General features: G+C 38.2%; 1 protein-coding gene across 2 annotated transcripts in view; it reads left to right on the top strand.

Annotated features, from left to right (window-relative positions):
• BARD1 (BRCA1 associated RING domain 1) overlaps window positions 1-14,340 on the top strand; it is an 84,754-nt gene that overhangs the window by 28,801 nt on the left and 41,613 nt on the right. For both annotated transcript variants that reach the window (XM_032402785.1, XM_032402790.1), the window contains exon 5: window positions 13,372-13,452. In XM_032402785.1, the coding sequence (XP_032258676.1) occupies window positions 13,372-13,452 (81 nt within the window). The remainder of the gene's footprint in view (window positions 1-13,371; window positions 13,453-14,340) is intronic.

The following is a 14,340-nucleotide window of genomic DNA, read 5'->3' on the forward strand; positions in this document are numbered from 1 at the left end:
TGAAATACAGTTTTGGAATGAGACCAGCCATAAAACAATTTCTGCGGGGCTTATGAACAGTGACATAAGATGACTAGGATAATTAGCCTACCACATGTGATACTTCCTTTAAACCAGAGAAGAAAATTCACAGGGACCGCCTCCCCACCTCCAAGCAGTGGCCCCTGGGCCTGAGGAGCATGATCTTGCAGGAGAAAACTAGTATCTCAATATTTCAGCTTCTATTTTGCCAAGGGCTTTCATTTGTCTATTCCATAATGGTTTTGTTCAGTTTTCACCACATTCTCCTGCTTTATGAATACAGACAATTGCCAAGTTCTGCTGGCAGCACATCTTTACCTAGCCAGAGAGCTAGGGACTGTGTGGGAGGTGACAGACTTCTGTATGTCGGAAGCTTGTCGTGGGCACTGCCAGGATTTGCAGGGTTGAAAGTTGTGGTCCGTACCTTTTTCCAATGACCTGGAAATTTGACTCTCAGAACTGGCTCCCATGGTTGACCGTGAAGGAGTTTGTCTGTATCCCACAGCCAGCCATTTCTTTACTAGCCTGTCCATTAAAGTTACCTCTCTTCATTTACTGCCTCAACACTGGAGGTGTGGCAGTGTGAGTTTTTGGGAACCTAGCCCGTTTGTCAGGCATGAGATACACTTGCAAGGGTTCATCTTTGCAGCTGACTCAAGAACCGCACATACGGGGAGCACTTAGCACCATAGCTTCATAGACTTTGTGATTTCATGCAAGTGTTATCAAAATAAAATATGGGAGAGCTTAGGACTGAATTAGGATAGCTTTTATGATCATTTAGTAAATACACCAGGAAATCCTTGAGTCTTTTGCGTGGACAGAGAACTTTGGGGGATCTGGAAGCCATTGGAGACCCCCAAACACAGGGCTGGTTGGCAACATGAAACATCTGGGAAGAACATGGAGTAGACATTGAGTCCAGGCATTCCTATATTTTTGTATGGAGAAAGGGAAAAGCATAAAAAGGAGTTTCCCCAACTGTTAGGATTTTCTTTCTTTCTTTTTTTTAAAGATTTTATTTATTTATTTGACAGAGAGATAGAGAGCACAAGTAGGCAGAGAGGCAGGCAGAGGGAGAGGGAGAAGCAGGCTCCCCGCCGAGCAGGGAGCCCGATGTGGGACTCGGTCCCAGGACCCTGGGATCATGACCTGAGCTGAAGGCAGGCGATTAACCGACTGAGCCACCCAGGCGCCCCTAGGGTTTTCTTTCTTTATTTAAAAAAATTTTTTTTAAAGATTTTATTTATTTGAGAGAGACAGAGATAGTGAGAGAGCAGGAGCGAGGAGAAGAGGGAGAAGCAGGTTCCCCACTGAGCAGGGAGCCTGATGCAGGGCTCGATCCCAGGACCCTGGGATCGTGACCTGAGCTGAAGGCAGATGCTTAACAGACTGAGCCACCCAGGCGCCCCTACGGTTTTATTTTTATTTATTTATTTATTTTTCCTTGCTTTATCTTCTAATAAATGATGAATATAGAATACTCTCTATCTGATAACAGGGAGGAGGAAAACTGCTAGTTTCTACATACATATCCTTTGAACAACTTGAATTTTCAAAGTTTGTCCCGGTTATACTTTATTTTTTGCAAAGCATTAATTTAAAAAATCAGACTATATTTTCTGTCTTGTTATATATCTAATATATATGCTCATAAGCTAGTATAATCTTAACTTTACAATTTTATAAATGCTTCATTAGACATAAGTAGCTAGCATAATCATAATTTTTTCATTTTTCTGACTAACACTAAGAATGTAGACTGCTTTAGTTTTTACATTTTGCTTTCTGGTAATTACTTTCAGACCACCAGGCAAGCCTCCATTTACATTGGTAGAGAATTTTTCTTTAACCATAATAATAATTTATCTTTACTAATGAAGATCCCTAAGAACTAGGCCATAGTTCGACAAACTCTTTCTTAAAGGGGCAGAGTAAATATTTTCAGCTTCGCGGGTCATATAGTCTCTACAACTATTCCTGTCTGCCCGTAGTTCAAAAGCAGTCATAGACAGTATGTAAACCAATAAAACTGGACATAGAAAATCATGTGTCTGGCCCATAGGCCATAGTTTGCCTACCCTTGGCCTCGGCAATGGAAAAAAGACACAGAATCTGAAGACCAGGAGAAAAAATGATGCTGTCTTGTGAATTTTCTCCACTGAAGTTTGCTTCATGTAAGTTTTGTTGGATTGTTAGTTTACCTGGGAAGAGTCTTGCCAGTATCAGAATTACCCGTTTGATTCTCTTGAACTTACCAAATACTGTTACTGTCACTAGTTGACAGATTCTGATACAGTGCATTTAAGAAAAGCTGATTGATTTCTGTTGTTTTTTAAGTCACTATTTAACAAAGATGCACTGTTGTAAAAATTTGTTAATGAGTTGAGTGTAAACGCCCCACCCAGGTTGATTTTAATGAACAAATATTTGGGGGGACACAAGAAACCCAGTAGATTTATCAGGATATTTATCTTTTTATAAATAGTATTCATTTCATTATCTGCCGTAATTTTCTCACTTGCAGCCAAGAATGAATGATCTGTGTGTACTAGAAAACCACATATTGTGATTCTGCTATCTTAATTTATGTTTTGTGCCCACCTACTTTAGAAAAAGATTTGAAGAGGCTCTGAAGTTCACATACTAAAAATGGAACAAAGAGCAGGGAGAGAGGAGAGTTAACTGTGGCTGAATGGAGTGTAGATCTGATGACCTTTCAGGCAGCCAAGCCAGATAAGGAGTAGTACCAGGTTTTTTGCTGTCAAAGGTAGATTTTTGTTGTTGTTGTGCTTGTTGTTTTTCCCCAAAGTGTCTTGGTTGACTTGCCATTTCCATCGTTCCAGTCAGCTTTTAAGAGTGTACGGTTGCACTGTATATGGTTGGTGTGTGTGCACTGAGGGGAGAGAACCATCCCCCCCCCACCCCCCCGCCAGCAGTTCTGTTAGGCTAGTTAGCTTCTCTTACTGCAGTTACAGCTTTACAGAATCATCTCTGATCTTGGTAACATGATTAATAAAATTCTTTTAATATCTTGCCACGCACCTACCCTTTGGCATCTTTCTTGGCCATAATCTTTCTACGGCTACTACCCTAGTGGAACTTATCTTTTCCTGCCCTGACCGCATGTGTCTGTTTCCTGTTGCTGTCATAGCAAGTTACCGTAAATTTAGTGACTTAAAACAAGGCAAATTAATTTTTTTTTTTTTTTTAACAATTCTGTAGGTTAGAAGGCCAGTATGGGTCTCACTGGACTAAAATCAGGTGTCAGCTGTGTTATATTCTAGAGGCTCTAAGAGAGACCCCATTTCCTTGCTTATTTGGGATGTTGCACAGAACTGGATAGTTGCTTGTGGTTGGAGGACTGAGATCCTGTTTTCTTGCTGATTTTCTGCTGAGGGCCATTCTCATGTTCGTTCGTTCGTTTGTTCTTTTTTTTTTAATTATGTTATGTTAATCACCATACATTATATCATTAGTTCTTAATGTAGTGTTCCATGACTCATTGTCTGCGTATAACACCCAGTGCTCCATTCAGTACCTTCCCTCTTCAATACCCATCACCAGGATAACCCATCCCCCCCTCCCCCCCCCCCCCCCGCCAGAACCCTCAGTTTGTTTCTCAGAGTCCATAGTCTCTCATGGTTCATCTCCCCCTCCGATTTCCCCCCCTTCATTTTTCCCTTCCTGTTATCTTCATATTTTTTTTTTTTTAACATATAATGTATTATTTGTTTCAGAGGTACAGGTCTGTGATTCAACAGTCTTACACAATTCACAGCGCTCACCATAGCACATACCCTCCCCAATGTCTATCACCCAGCCACCCCATCCCTCCCACCCCCCACCACACCAGCAACCCTCAGTTTGTTTCCTGAGATTAAGAATTCCTCATATCAGTGAGATCATATGATACATGTCTTTCTGTGATTGACTTATTTCGCTCAGCATAATACCCTCCAGTTCCATCCACGTCGTTGCAAATGGCAAGATTTCATTCCTTTTGATGGCTGCATAATATTCCATTGTATATATATACCACATCTTCTTTATCCATTCATCTGTCGATGGACATCTTGGCTCTTTCCATAATTTGGCTATTGTGGACATTGCTGCTGTGAACATTGCTGTGCACGTACCCCTTCGGATCCCTACATTTGTATCTTTGGGGTAAACACCCAGTAGTGCAATTGCTGGATCGTATGGTAGCTCTATTTTCAACTTTTTGAGGAACCTCCATACTGTTTTCCAGAGTGGCTGCACCAGCTTGCATTCCCACCAACAGTGTGGGAGGGTTCCCCTTACTCTGCATCCCTGCCAACATCTGTTATTTCCTGACTTGTTCATTTTAGCCATTCTGACTGGTGTGAGGTGGTATCTCACTGAGGTTTTGATTTGGATTTCCCTGATGCCGAGCGATGTTGAGTACTTTTTCATGTGTCTGTTGGCCATTTGCATGTCTTTGGAAAAATGTCTGTTCATGTCTTCTGCCCATTTCTTGATTGGACCCTTTGTTCTTTGGATGTTGAGTTTAATAAGTTCTTTATAGATTTTGGATAGTAGCCCTTTATCTGATATGTCATTTGCAAATATCTTCTCCCATTCTGTTTGTTGTCTTTTGGTTTTGTTGACTGTTTCTTTTGCTGTGCAAAAGCTTTTTATCTTGAAGTCCCAATAGTTCATTTTTGCCCTTGCTTCCCTAGCCTTTGGTGATGTTTCTAGGAAGAAGTCGCTGCGGCTGAGGTCGAAGAGGTTGCTGCCTGTGTTCTCCTTTAGGATTTTGATGGACTCCTGGCTTACATTTAGATCTTTGATCCATTTTGAGTGTATTTTTGTGTGTGGTGTAAGGAAGTGGTCCAGTTTCATTCTTTTGCATGTGGCTGTCCAATTTTCCCAACACCATTTGTTGAAGAGACTGTCTTTTTTCCATTGGACATTCTTTCCTGCTTTGTCGAAGATCAGTTGACCATAGAGTTGAGGGTCCATTTCTGGGCTCTCTAATCTGTTCCATTGATCTATGTGTCTGTTTTTGTGACAGTACCATACTGTCTTGATGATGACAGCTTTGTAATAGAGCTTGAAGTCCGGAATTGGGATGCCACCAGCTTTGCTTTTCTTTTTCGATATTCCTCTGGCTATTTGGGGTCTTTTCTGGTTCTATACAAATTTTAGGATTATTTGTTCCATTTCTTTGAAAAAAGTGGATGGTATTTTGATAGGGATTGCATTAAATGTGTAGATTGCTCTAGGTAGCATCGACATCTTCACAATATTTGTTCTTCTCATCCATGAGTATGGAACGTTTTTCCGTTTCTTTGTGTCTTCCTCAATTTCTTTCATGAGTATTTTATAGTTTTCTGAGTACAGATTCTTTGCCTCTTTGGTTGGATTTATTCCTAGGTATCTTACGGTTTTGGGTGCAATTGTAAATGGGATTGACTCCTTAATTTCTCTTTCTTCTGTCTTGTTGGTATATAGGAATGCTACTGATTTCTGTGCATTGATTTTATATCCTGCCACTTTACTGACTTCCTGTATGAGTTCTAGCAGTTTTGGGGTGGAGTCTTTTGGGTTTTCCACATAAAGTATCATATCATCTGCAAAGAGTGAGAGTTTGACTTCTTTGCCGATTTGGATGCCTTTTATTTCTTTTTGTTGTCTGATTGCTGTGGCTAGGACTTCTAATACTATGTTGAATAGCAGTGGTGATAGTGGACATCCCTGCCGTGTTCCTGACCTTAGTGGGAAAGCTCTCAGTTTTTCCCCATTGAGAATGATACTTGCTGTGGGTTTTTCATAGATGGCTTTTATGATATTGAGGTATATACTCTCTATCCCTATACTCTGAAGAATTTTGATCAAGAAAGGATGCTGTACTTTGTCAGATGCTTTATCTGCATCTATTGAGAGGATCATATGGTTCTTGTTCTTTCTTTTATTAATGTATTGTATCACATTGATTGATTTGCAGATGTTGAAGCAACCTTGCAGCCCCGGGATTGATCCCACTTGGTCGTGGTGAATAATCCTTTTAATGCACTGTTGGATCCTATTGGCTAGTATTTTGGTGAGAATTTTTGCATCCATGTTCATCAGGGATATTGGTCTGTAATTCTCCTTTTTGATGGGGTCTTTGTCTGGTTTTGGGATCAAGGTAATGCTGGCCTCATAAAACGAGTTTGGAAGTTTTCCTTCCATTTCTATTTTTTGGAACAATTTCAGAAGAATAGGTATTAATTCTTCTTTAAATGTTTGGTAGAATTCCCCTGGGAAGCCACCTGGCCCTGGGCTCTTGTTTGTTGGGAGATTTTTGATGACTGCTTCAATTTCCTTAGTGGTTATAGGTCTGTTCAGGTTTTCTGTTTCTTCCTGGTTCAGTTTTGGTAGTTGATACATCTCTAGGAATGCATCCATTTCTTCCAGGTTATCTAATTTGCTGGCATACAGTTGTTCATAATATGTTCTTATAATTGTTTGTATATCTTTGGTGTTGGTTGTGATCTCTTCTCTTTCATTCATGATTTTATTTATTTGGGTCATTTCTCTTTTCTTTTTGATAAGTCTGGCCAGGGGTTTATCAATCTTGTTAATTCTTTCAAAGAACCAGCTCCTAGTTTCGTTGATCTGTTCTCCCATTCTTTTGGTTTCTATTTCATTGATTTCTGCTCGGATCTTTATTATTTCTCCTCTTCTGCTGGGTTTAGGCTTTATTTGCTGTTCTTTCTCCAGCTCCTTTAGGTGTAGGGTTAGGTTGTGTATTTGAGACCCTTCTTGTTTCTTGAGAAAGGCTTGTACTGTTATATACTTTCCTCTTAGGACCGCCTTTGCTGCATCCCAAAGATTTTGAACAGTTGTGTTTTCATTTTCATTTGTTTCCATGAATTTTTTTAATTCTTCTTTAATTTCCTGGTTGACCCATTCATTCTTTAGTAGGATGCTCTTTAGCCTCCATGTATTTGAGTTCTTTCCGACTTTCCTCTTGTGATTGAGTTTTAGTTTCAAAGCATTGTGGTCTGAAAATATGCAGGGAATGATCCTGATCATTTTTGAGGTGATTTTTTCCATCTTGTCATTTTGTCCAGAGGAGAATAGATGAATGAGAGAACAAAATGCTAATAGGGTAACAACGACTCCAGAACAATAGACACTAAACAAATCAGAAGAGACCTGAAACCGGGGGAGAAGAAAGGGAAAGAAAGAAAAAGGAAAAAAAAAAAAAAAAAAGAAAAAGATAAAGAAACCCCAAACAAACAAACAGAAAAAACAGGATATGATCAGGCTGGTGCATAGATTAGTGTCACACACTAGATTTTGGGCACATTTTGGTCTGTTAGAAGAAAGTGCCTTCCAAAATTTTAAAGAAAGAAAGGCTTATATATGTACAAAAATAAGGGTAAACACAATGAAGGGATGGAATATGACTGTAAAGGTGAAAATTATAAAAGATTTTATAAAAGGAATTGATCAGATAAGAAGTTGTTTGAAAAAAGAAAGAAGAGGATTTAAAAAAAAAAAAAAAAGGAGAGAATGTGATCAGGCAGGAAACTAGAACAAAGCCATACACTAGAGATTTAGGGTATATTTTGGTCTGTTAGACGAAACTGTATCCCAAAATTTTAAAGAGAGAACAACTTATATATATATACCAAAAATAAGATTAACTACTATGAAGGGATAGAATATGACTCTTCCAGAAAGTGGTCGCTTTTCTGTTTATAGAGAGTTGCTGCTGTTCTTTTCTTTGATCTCCTGTTGAGTTCGTAGGTGTTCAGAATGGTTTGATCCCTATCTTGCTGAATTCCTGGGACCAGACGAAATTTAGGTCTCCTACTCCTCCGCCATCTTGCTCCTCCTTTCTTTTCTTTTTTCTTTTCTTTTCTCTTTTCTTTTCCTTTCCTTTCCTTTCCTTTTCTTTTTCCTTTCCTTTCCTTTCCCTTTCTCTTCTTCCTGATTTTATTTTTAAGCAATCTCTACGCCCTATGTGGGTCCTGAACTCACAGCCCTGAGATCAGGAGTCTGCACGCTCCACTGACTGAGCCAGCGAGGCTCACCCAACCCCCCCATTCTCATGTTCTTTAGTTTGTGTCTTCAAAGCTTGCCACAGCAGATGCTTCTAAACACTCCCATGATTAGACTGGGTCCACCTGGACAGTGCAGCATAAATCCCCATCGAAGCTCAGTACCCTAAAATATAGTGGAAATTGTAGCACATTACAAAGTCCCTTTTGTCCTGTAAGGTGTAACATACAAGTTCTGGGGATTAGGTGACAGACATTTGTGCGGGGGTGGGGATGTGATTATGCTAACAACCACCATTGAAGTAGCTTCCTAATTTCTTGCTCTGCTTTCCTGTTCTCTTCCTGCATTCAGTTCTCTCTATGGCAGCCAGAATAATCTGACCTAAGTCAAAATTTGTCATTCTCTGCTCCCCTACCAGTAACTTCCTGGCCCCCTTAAAATAAACTCCACAGTCCTTCCCAGGGCTTATACAGCCCAGTGTGCTCATCCTCCTTCAGGCTTCTTGCTCAAATGCCACCTCCTCAGAGAGACTGCCTAGCAGCCCTGCTTGTTTTGTTTTTCATCCTGTTATTTCCTGACATTATTATTATAGATCTCTTAGTTTCTTGCCTCTCTCTTTAGAATGAAAGCAAGAATGCTGTTTGTTCACTGTTACATCTTCAGGATCTAGAACATTGCCTGGAACAGAGCAGATGAATTTGTTGAATAAATGAGCACATTTTCTACTCCATCATGATCTGAACCCCATTCCATTCTCCTGTCACACTGAACTGTATTTAGCTTTATGAATTATTTGGGTATGTTCATTAATGCTACCAATACTTTTCACGTGTTCTTTTCTCTGACTCTTAAATTCTTTCCTTTACATGTTTCCTTTTTCCTTCCTGGCTCTTTGTACCTAACCTTCAAAATCCAGATTACATTCTACCTTCTTAGTAAGTCTCAGAATTCCCAGAGTTAGCTTCTTCTCTATGGTGACATTATTTTGTTTGCATTTATATTCATTTAGCTTTCTGTTTATGACGTGACTCAGATATTGTGGTTATCCAGAGTATATTCTTCATTTAAAATTTAACTTCAAAATACAAGTAATAACTGCATGTTTCAAAAATAAGAATAGAAGTATTTATAGTAGAAAACCTCACTTCCATTTCGGCCCTTAGCCACCCTATTACTGACAGGCCCTTTTTGCTAACTACCTTTCTTACTTGTGTGTCCTTTGTGAATTTCTATATGTAAATATAAGCAAATGCTTTCATATTAGGACAGAGCTTTCTGTATATTTTCGTAGCAGCATTGCTTTCTATGAATTTTCTTTCTTTTTTTTTTTTTAAAGATTTTATTTATTTATTTGACAGAGAGAGAGACAGCGAGAGAGGGAACACAAGCAGGGGGAGCGGGAGAGGGAGAAGCAGGCTTCCCGCTGAGCAGGGAGCCCGATGCGGGGCTTGATTCCAGGACCCTGGGATCATGACCTGAGCTGAAGGCAGATGCTTAACAGAGTGAGCCACCCAGGCGCCCCTGAATTTTCGTTATTTATAAATGTCCCTTATAGATGGATGCCTGTTCGCTTCTATTCTTTTGCTTTTATAAACAGTGCTGTGGTAAGCAATCTTTGTTTCATATGTGAAGGGGTGTATCTTTAGACTAAATTCCTGGAGTGGACTTCTGAGTTAACGTTAGGCATCTGTTACCTTATTTATCTTGATAACCTCCGTACTTGGCAGTAGAAGGGTCTTAGTAAATATCCAGACTGCCTAAATTCAGGCTACTTGAACGTAGACAGCTACTTTATTGCCTGCAGATTCTGTTTGTAATGATCAGTTCTCAAATCCTTTTTTCCCCTCAGAATCATGGATTTACAGATGAGCCATCTAGTTTTTGGACATCCAGCAGTATTTTAATGTAAACCCCACACAGGATTATTCTTGAATTCCTTATTTATACTGTCATTTTATTACACTGTGGAATTTCAAGCAGAGTATTCATTAATATGATGTCTGGGATGTTGTGCATATTCTCATTTAACCAGAACAAAAGTTGAGATCCAGTCGGTTCTCTTTATTGCCTGTGTTTCTATTTGTATTTAAATGTGAATGTCACCTGTGGTTAAAATGCTACTGAGAACATTGTCATAAATGTGAGATTTTATGAGAAAGTGTTACACCTAAGTAGAAACTAAGATAAGCAACTCATTATTTGTTCTTCTGGTATAATTTTTAAAACCTTAGTATTTGATATTTCTTTAGACATAGAGAAAATTTTGTTATTATGTCACCTTTGCTTGAAGATTTGTAGTTTTGGAATAAACATCCTCAAGTTTCTAGCAGATTATTAAAATCGTAATGATTACTCATAATTCATGCTACAGCATTGAATGTATCATGAAACAGAAGAAAGAAAGGCTTGACCTTGGCATGTCATGATACACTTTTTATTTTTTTTAAAGATTTTTATTTATTTATTTGACAGAGAGAGACACAGCGAGAGCAGGAACACAGGCAGGGGGAGTGGGAGAGGGAGAAGCAGGCTGCCTGCCGAGCAGAGAGCCCGATGCAGGGCTCTATCCCAGGACCCTGGGATCGTGACCTGAGCCGAAGGCAGACATTTAACAGCTGAGCCACCCAGGCGCCTCCATGATACACTTTTGCTACAGACATAATGAATCATATTTTGAAGGCAACTTACAAGGCATGATACGCTTAACAAAGGTGATGGGAATCTCCTGGGTGGAGGGAGAACTCCTTCAGGGTTTGACTTTGTAATTCATTGTATTTTAAGGTAGTCATGTTGTGTGTAAAGACATGTTACTGCATATCCTTCATGCTACTTTCCTGAGAAAGTAGCAGAGAACTTAGAAGCAAACTCGCATCTATGATATTTTCAAGATTCTAATTTCTAGAACATCCCTTGGACTCAGTATCCATTTTTCCCTCTGTCACCCACCACGTTTATAATACTGAACCTCCTTAATATCAGGAACTTACCATCACAGACTAGGGTGTCAGAATCATCTGTGAAACTATTTTATTCAGTAAAGTCTGAGAAGCCAGGGAAGTGTTTAATGTATTTTAGAGCTTCATTCTGGATGACTAAAAAAATTTTCTAACAATATCTAGTTGCCAAAAGAAGAAGTTTTAGGTAGCTGATTAGTTCATTTATGTGGAAAAGCTTAACCATTTGGGTAAGTCGTCATTATTTTAATGTCCTGTACCATTTTTATCAAGATATTTACTCTTAATTGTATTTTAGAAGAGCTAATCTTTATAATAAGGAAAAATAAGTGTGTGTGTGTGTGTGTGTGTGTTTGGAAAGTCAGTTTATACTGCTGTAACATGTATGGATGTGTGAAGAATCTTTTTGAACTAAAGGTTAGCAATAAGAAAATTGCTTGTGGTACACATCTTCCTTTATTTTCAGCCTCTTAGGTATTACTTGAGAATACCAAATCCATTTAAAATTTCTTACAAGCCTTGGTAAAAACTTTCCTTAGATGATTTTTTTTTCTTGCTGTGGTTTTAAGAAAATCTCAGTTATTATTTTAAGTTGTGGATAGTCTAAAAGAAGTGAGTACTTATTACTCAGAAGATATTCTGTTACAAAGTCAGTAATTTAAAGAAATTAGAAGCAGAAGTTAATTTATTTCCCAGAAACTCCATACTGGTTCAAGCTTACTCAGTTTCTGTGGGCTCTATCTAATTTTCATAATTTTATTTATGTGCATGACCTTAAATTTACATAAAGTAGAACAATGAAATTATGACAAACTTTTTAATACCATGGAGGAGAAAGCAGATTGGGTATAAATTACAAGTAGTTTGCAAATTGGCTATGTGTTTTGGGGAAGTCTAGGAATGGTTTGTTAACAGAAGACACTTTGATAGTATGACGAGGTGACATGAAAGAAAAATACCACTGTCTAGCAACCTTACAAGAGAGTCTGCTTTTAGTCTTTAGATAATGTCACTGTTTCTATGTGACTGTTCCCCTGTGATTCTTCGTCCCACCGTTGTGTTTATATTATTTTATGGGCTTCTTTAGGTTAATATGTTTTTGTGACTACTATGTAGAATTAGAATGAGGAAATCTTTCAGAAGACTGCGTGTGTGTGTGTGTGTGTGTGTACGTATACTTTCATGTTGAAGGTTGGAAATGTATGAATGTATGTGGTTCTCGCAGTTCATCTGCCCCAATATTCATGGGATTGTTTAAGAAAATTCAAATTTGTATCTTGACAGATGTTCCTGGTTTTATTTGGAATTGACTTGAAGATAGAGCAAATGGTGCTAAATAAATGTTAACTTGTACTAGTATAGAATTTGCACCCCTAAGAAACTATGGGAAAATGTTTTTTTAACTGAAACTGGGGCAATTGATTTGAAACATATATAATGCTTATTTTTTAGATCCATTAAGTATGTAGGGTCATTTTGTTAATTTAGGAACATAAAGATGTATGTTGCAAATGGATTTTTTTTTTTTTTTAAGAAAACTAAGTAAGCTATCATCTTAAGATTTCCTGTGTTTGAGAGGTAGCCCAAAACAAGCAAATAAAAGTTACTGTCTTTAGGAGACTTAGGGACTTCTAGATAATCAGACCAAGAGGGGAAAAACTCATTTCAGAAGAATATTGGAGCTGGGAGTGGGAGAGGAGAGATTTCCTTCTCCCTAAAGAAGCTCTTCACAAAACCAGTTGAACACAGCTTTGTCATAGGTAACTTTTGCCATATGTAACTTTTACTTATTCAGCCTTTTTCGGGGTAAGCTGTGTCAGTATTTGGAGGAAATAAGCCTGGCTTTTGCCTAGAAAAATACCTTAGAGCAAATAAGGTGAATATAAACTAAATTGTTGTATTAAGGATAAAGGGAGTAACTGTCAATAAGAAAACAGTTTTTGGCGGTTTTAACTGAGTAATCTTGTTAGCCTTAATTTTGCTTTAAACAGTACTTGGAAATCATTTTAATGCATCCTCAAAAAGGATGTTTTTCACAAATGAAGTGATGACTTTAATACTTCATTATCATTAGTTGATTTTTGGCTAGTGCCCTTTATTTGGTATTTTGAAATGACTTTTGATAAGGGTTGCTAATCGCAGGGATTTTATACTTGATATTCAAGGACGGACTATATGACTTCATGACTTGATACCTCAGAACAGTTCATCCATACATTACTTCTTATTTATTATTCATGAGCAGTAGGCATTAGAGAAAAGATTTAAGTTTGATTCTGTCTTTAAGAAGACAGAATCTTAAAACCAAACCCAAATCTCAATATCTTCTTTTCTTGATGATTTTAATTTCTTTTTATTTTTTCATTTGTCTACTTAGGGCGACGTACCTTCTGTTGAGTACCTCTTACAAAATGGAAGCGACCCAAATGTTAAAGATCATGCTGGATGGACACCATTGGTAGTTTTCTATTTGTTTTTTATTCTCATTTTGTTTATGTTTTATAGTTACTATACTTTATAGTTATATAGTTGTCTGTATATTTCCCTCTGCAGTATTTACTCTCTTTTTAATCTGAAGAACTTGTATTTTCACCAAGTAAAGGAAAATGATGATTTTTCATCTAGCTTTTCAATTGTGACAGGCAAGAAATTGGCTACCTTTTCACCGACAACCCTTAGATTTAGGAATCTAGTTACACTGTATTGTTGAATGTAGCTGACATGGAGGTAGCTACTAGAACCGACATCAGGCTCCCTTTGGCCACACTGCATGTCATTAGAACCAGATTTCTTGGAACAGAGAGAGGTCAGAGGAACAGGGTATAGGATTGTATCACAAGGCAGTGATTCTTACTGAGGATCTATTGTAGCCTCATTTATACCCTACCTAGTTGCAAATATGTAGAGGCAGTAGAAAATCTTGGCTTATATTAAACATTTTTAAAAAATCCTTATTATTACTAAAAATGCAATGTGAAGTATAGTCTGGAAAAGGAATGGCACAAATTCATGGGAACAATGCTACCTGGGCTCATTGTGGGCAATTTGAAGGCAGCCGTAGAGGTGTCAACAGCGGAGGTGGAAGCCCTTACCCTGTGAGCTGGAAATTGGGAGATTTTCATTAGGCCAGGTATAAACAAGGTTTAAAGTTGTGAATAATAACTTCTCACCAAATTTCTAAGCTGGGAGGGTTTAGTCTCTGTTGGAGTCACTTGTTGTTTTGACTCCACGGGCTAGCTAACCTTTTCAAAGAAAGGTCAGGTTTTTTGTTTTTGTTTTTTGTTTTTGTATTTTTCAGCCAGTAAGGCAAATTGTAGTAAAGTTTGGTGAGTGATTTATTAGAGGA

This window comes from Phoca vitulina, unplaced genomic scaffold (assembly GCF_004348235.1).
Source record: "Phoca vitulina isolate PV1807 unplaced genomic scaffold, GSC_HSeal_1.0 scaffold1, whole genome shotgun sequence".
Taxonomy (NCBI): domain Eukaryota; kingdom Metazoa; phylum Chordata; class Mammalia; order Carnivora; family Phocidae; genus Phoca; species Phoca vitulina.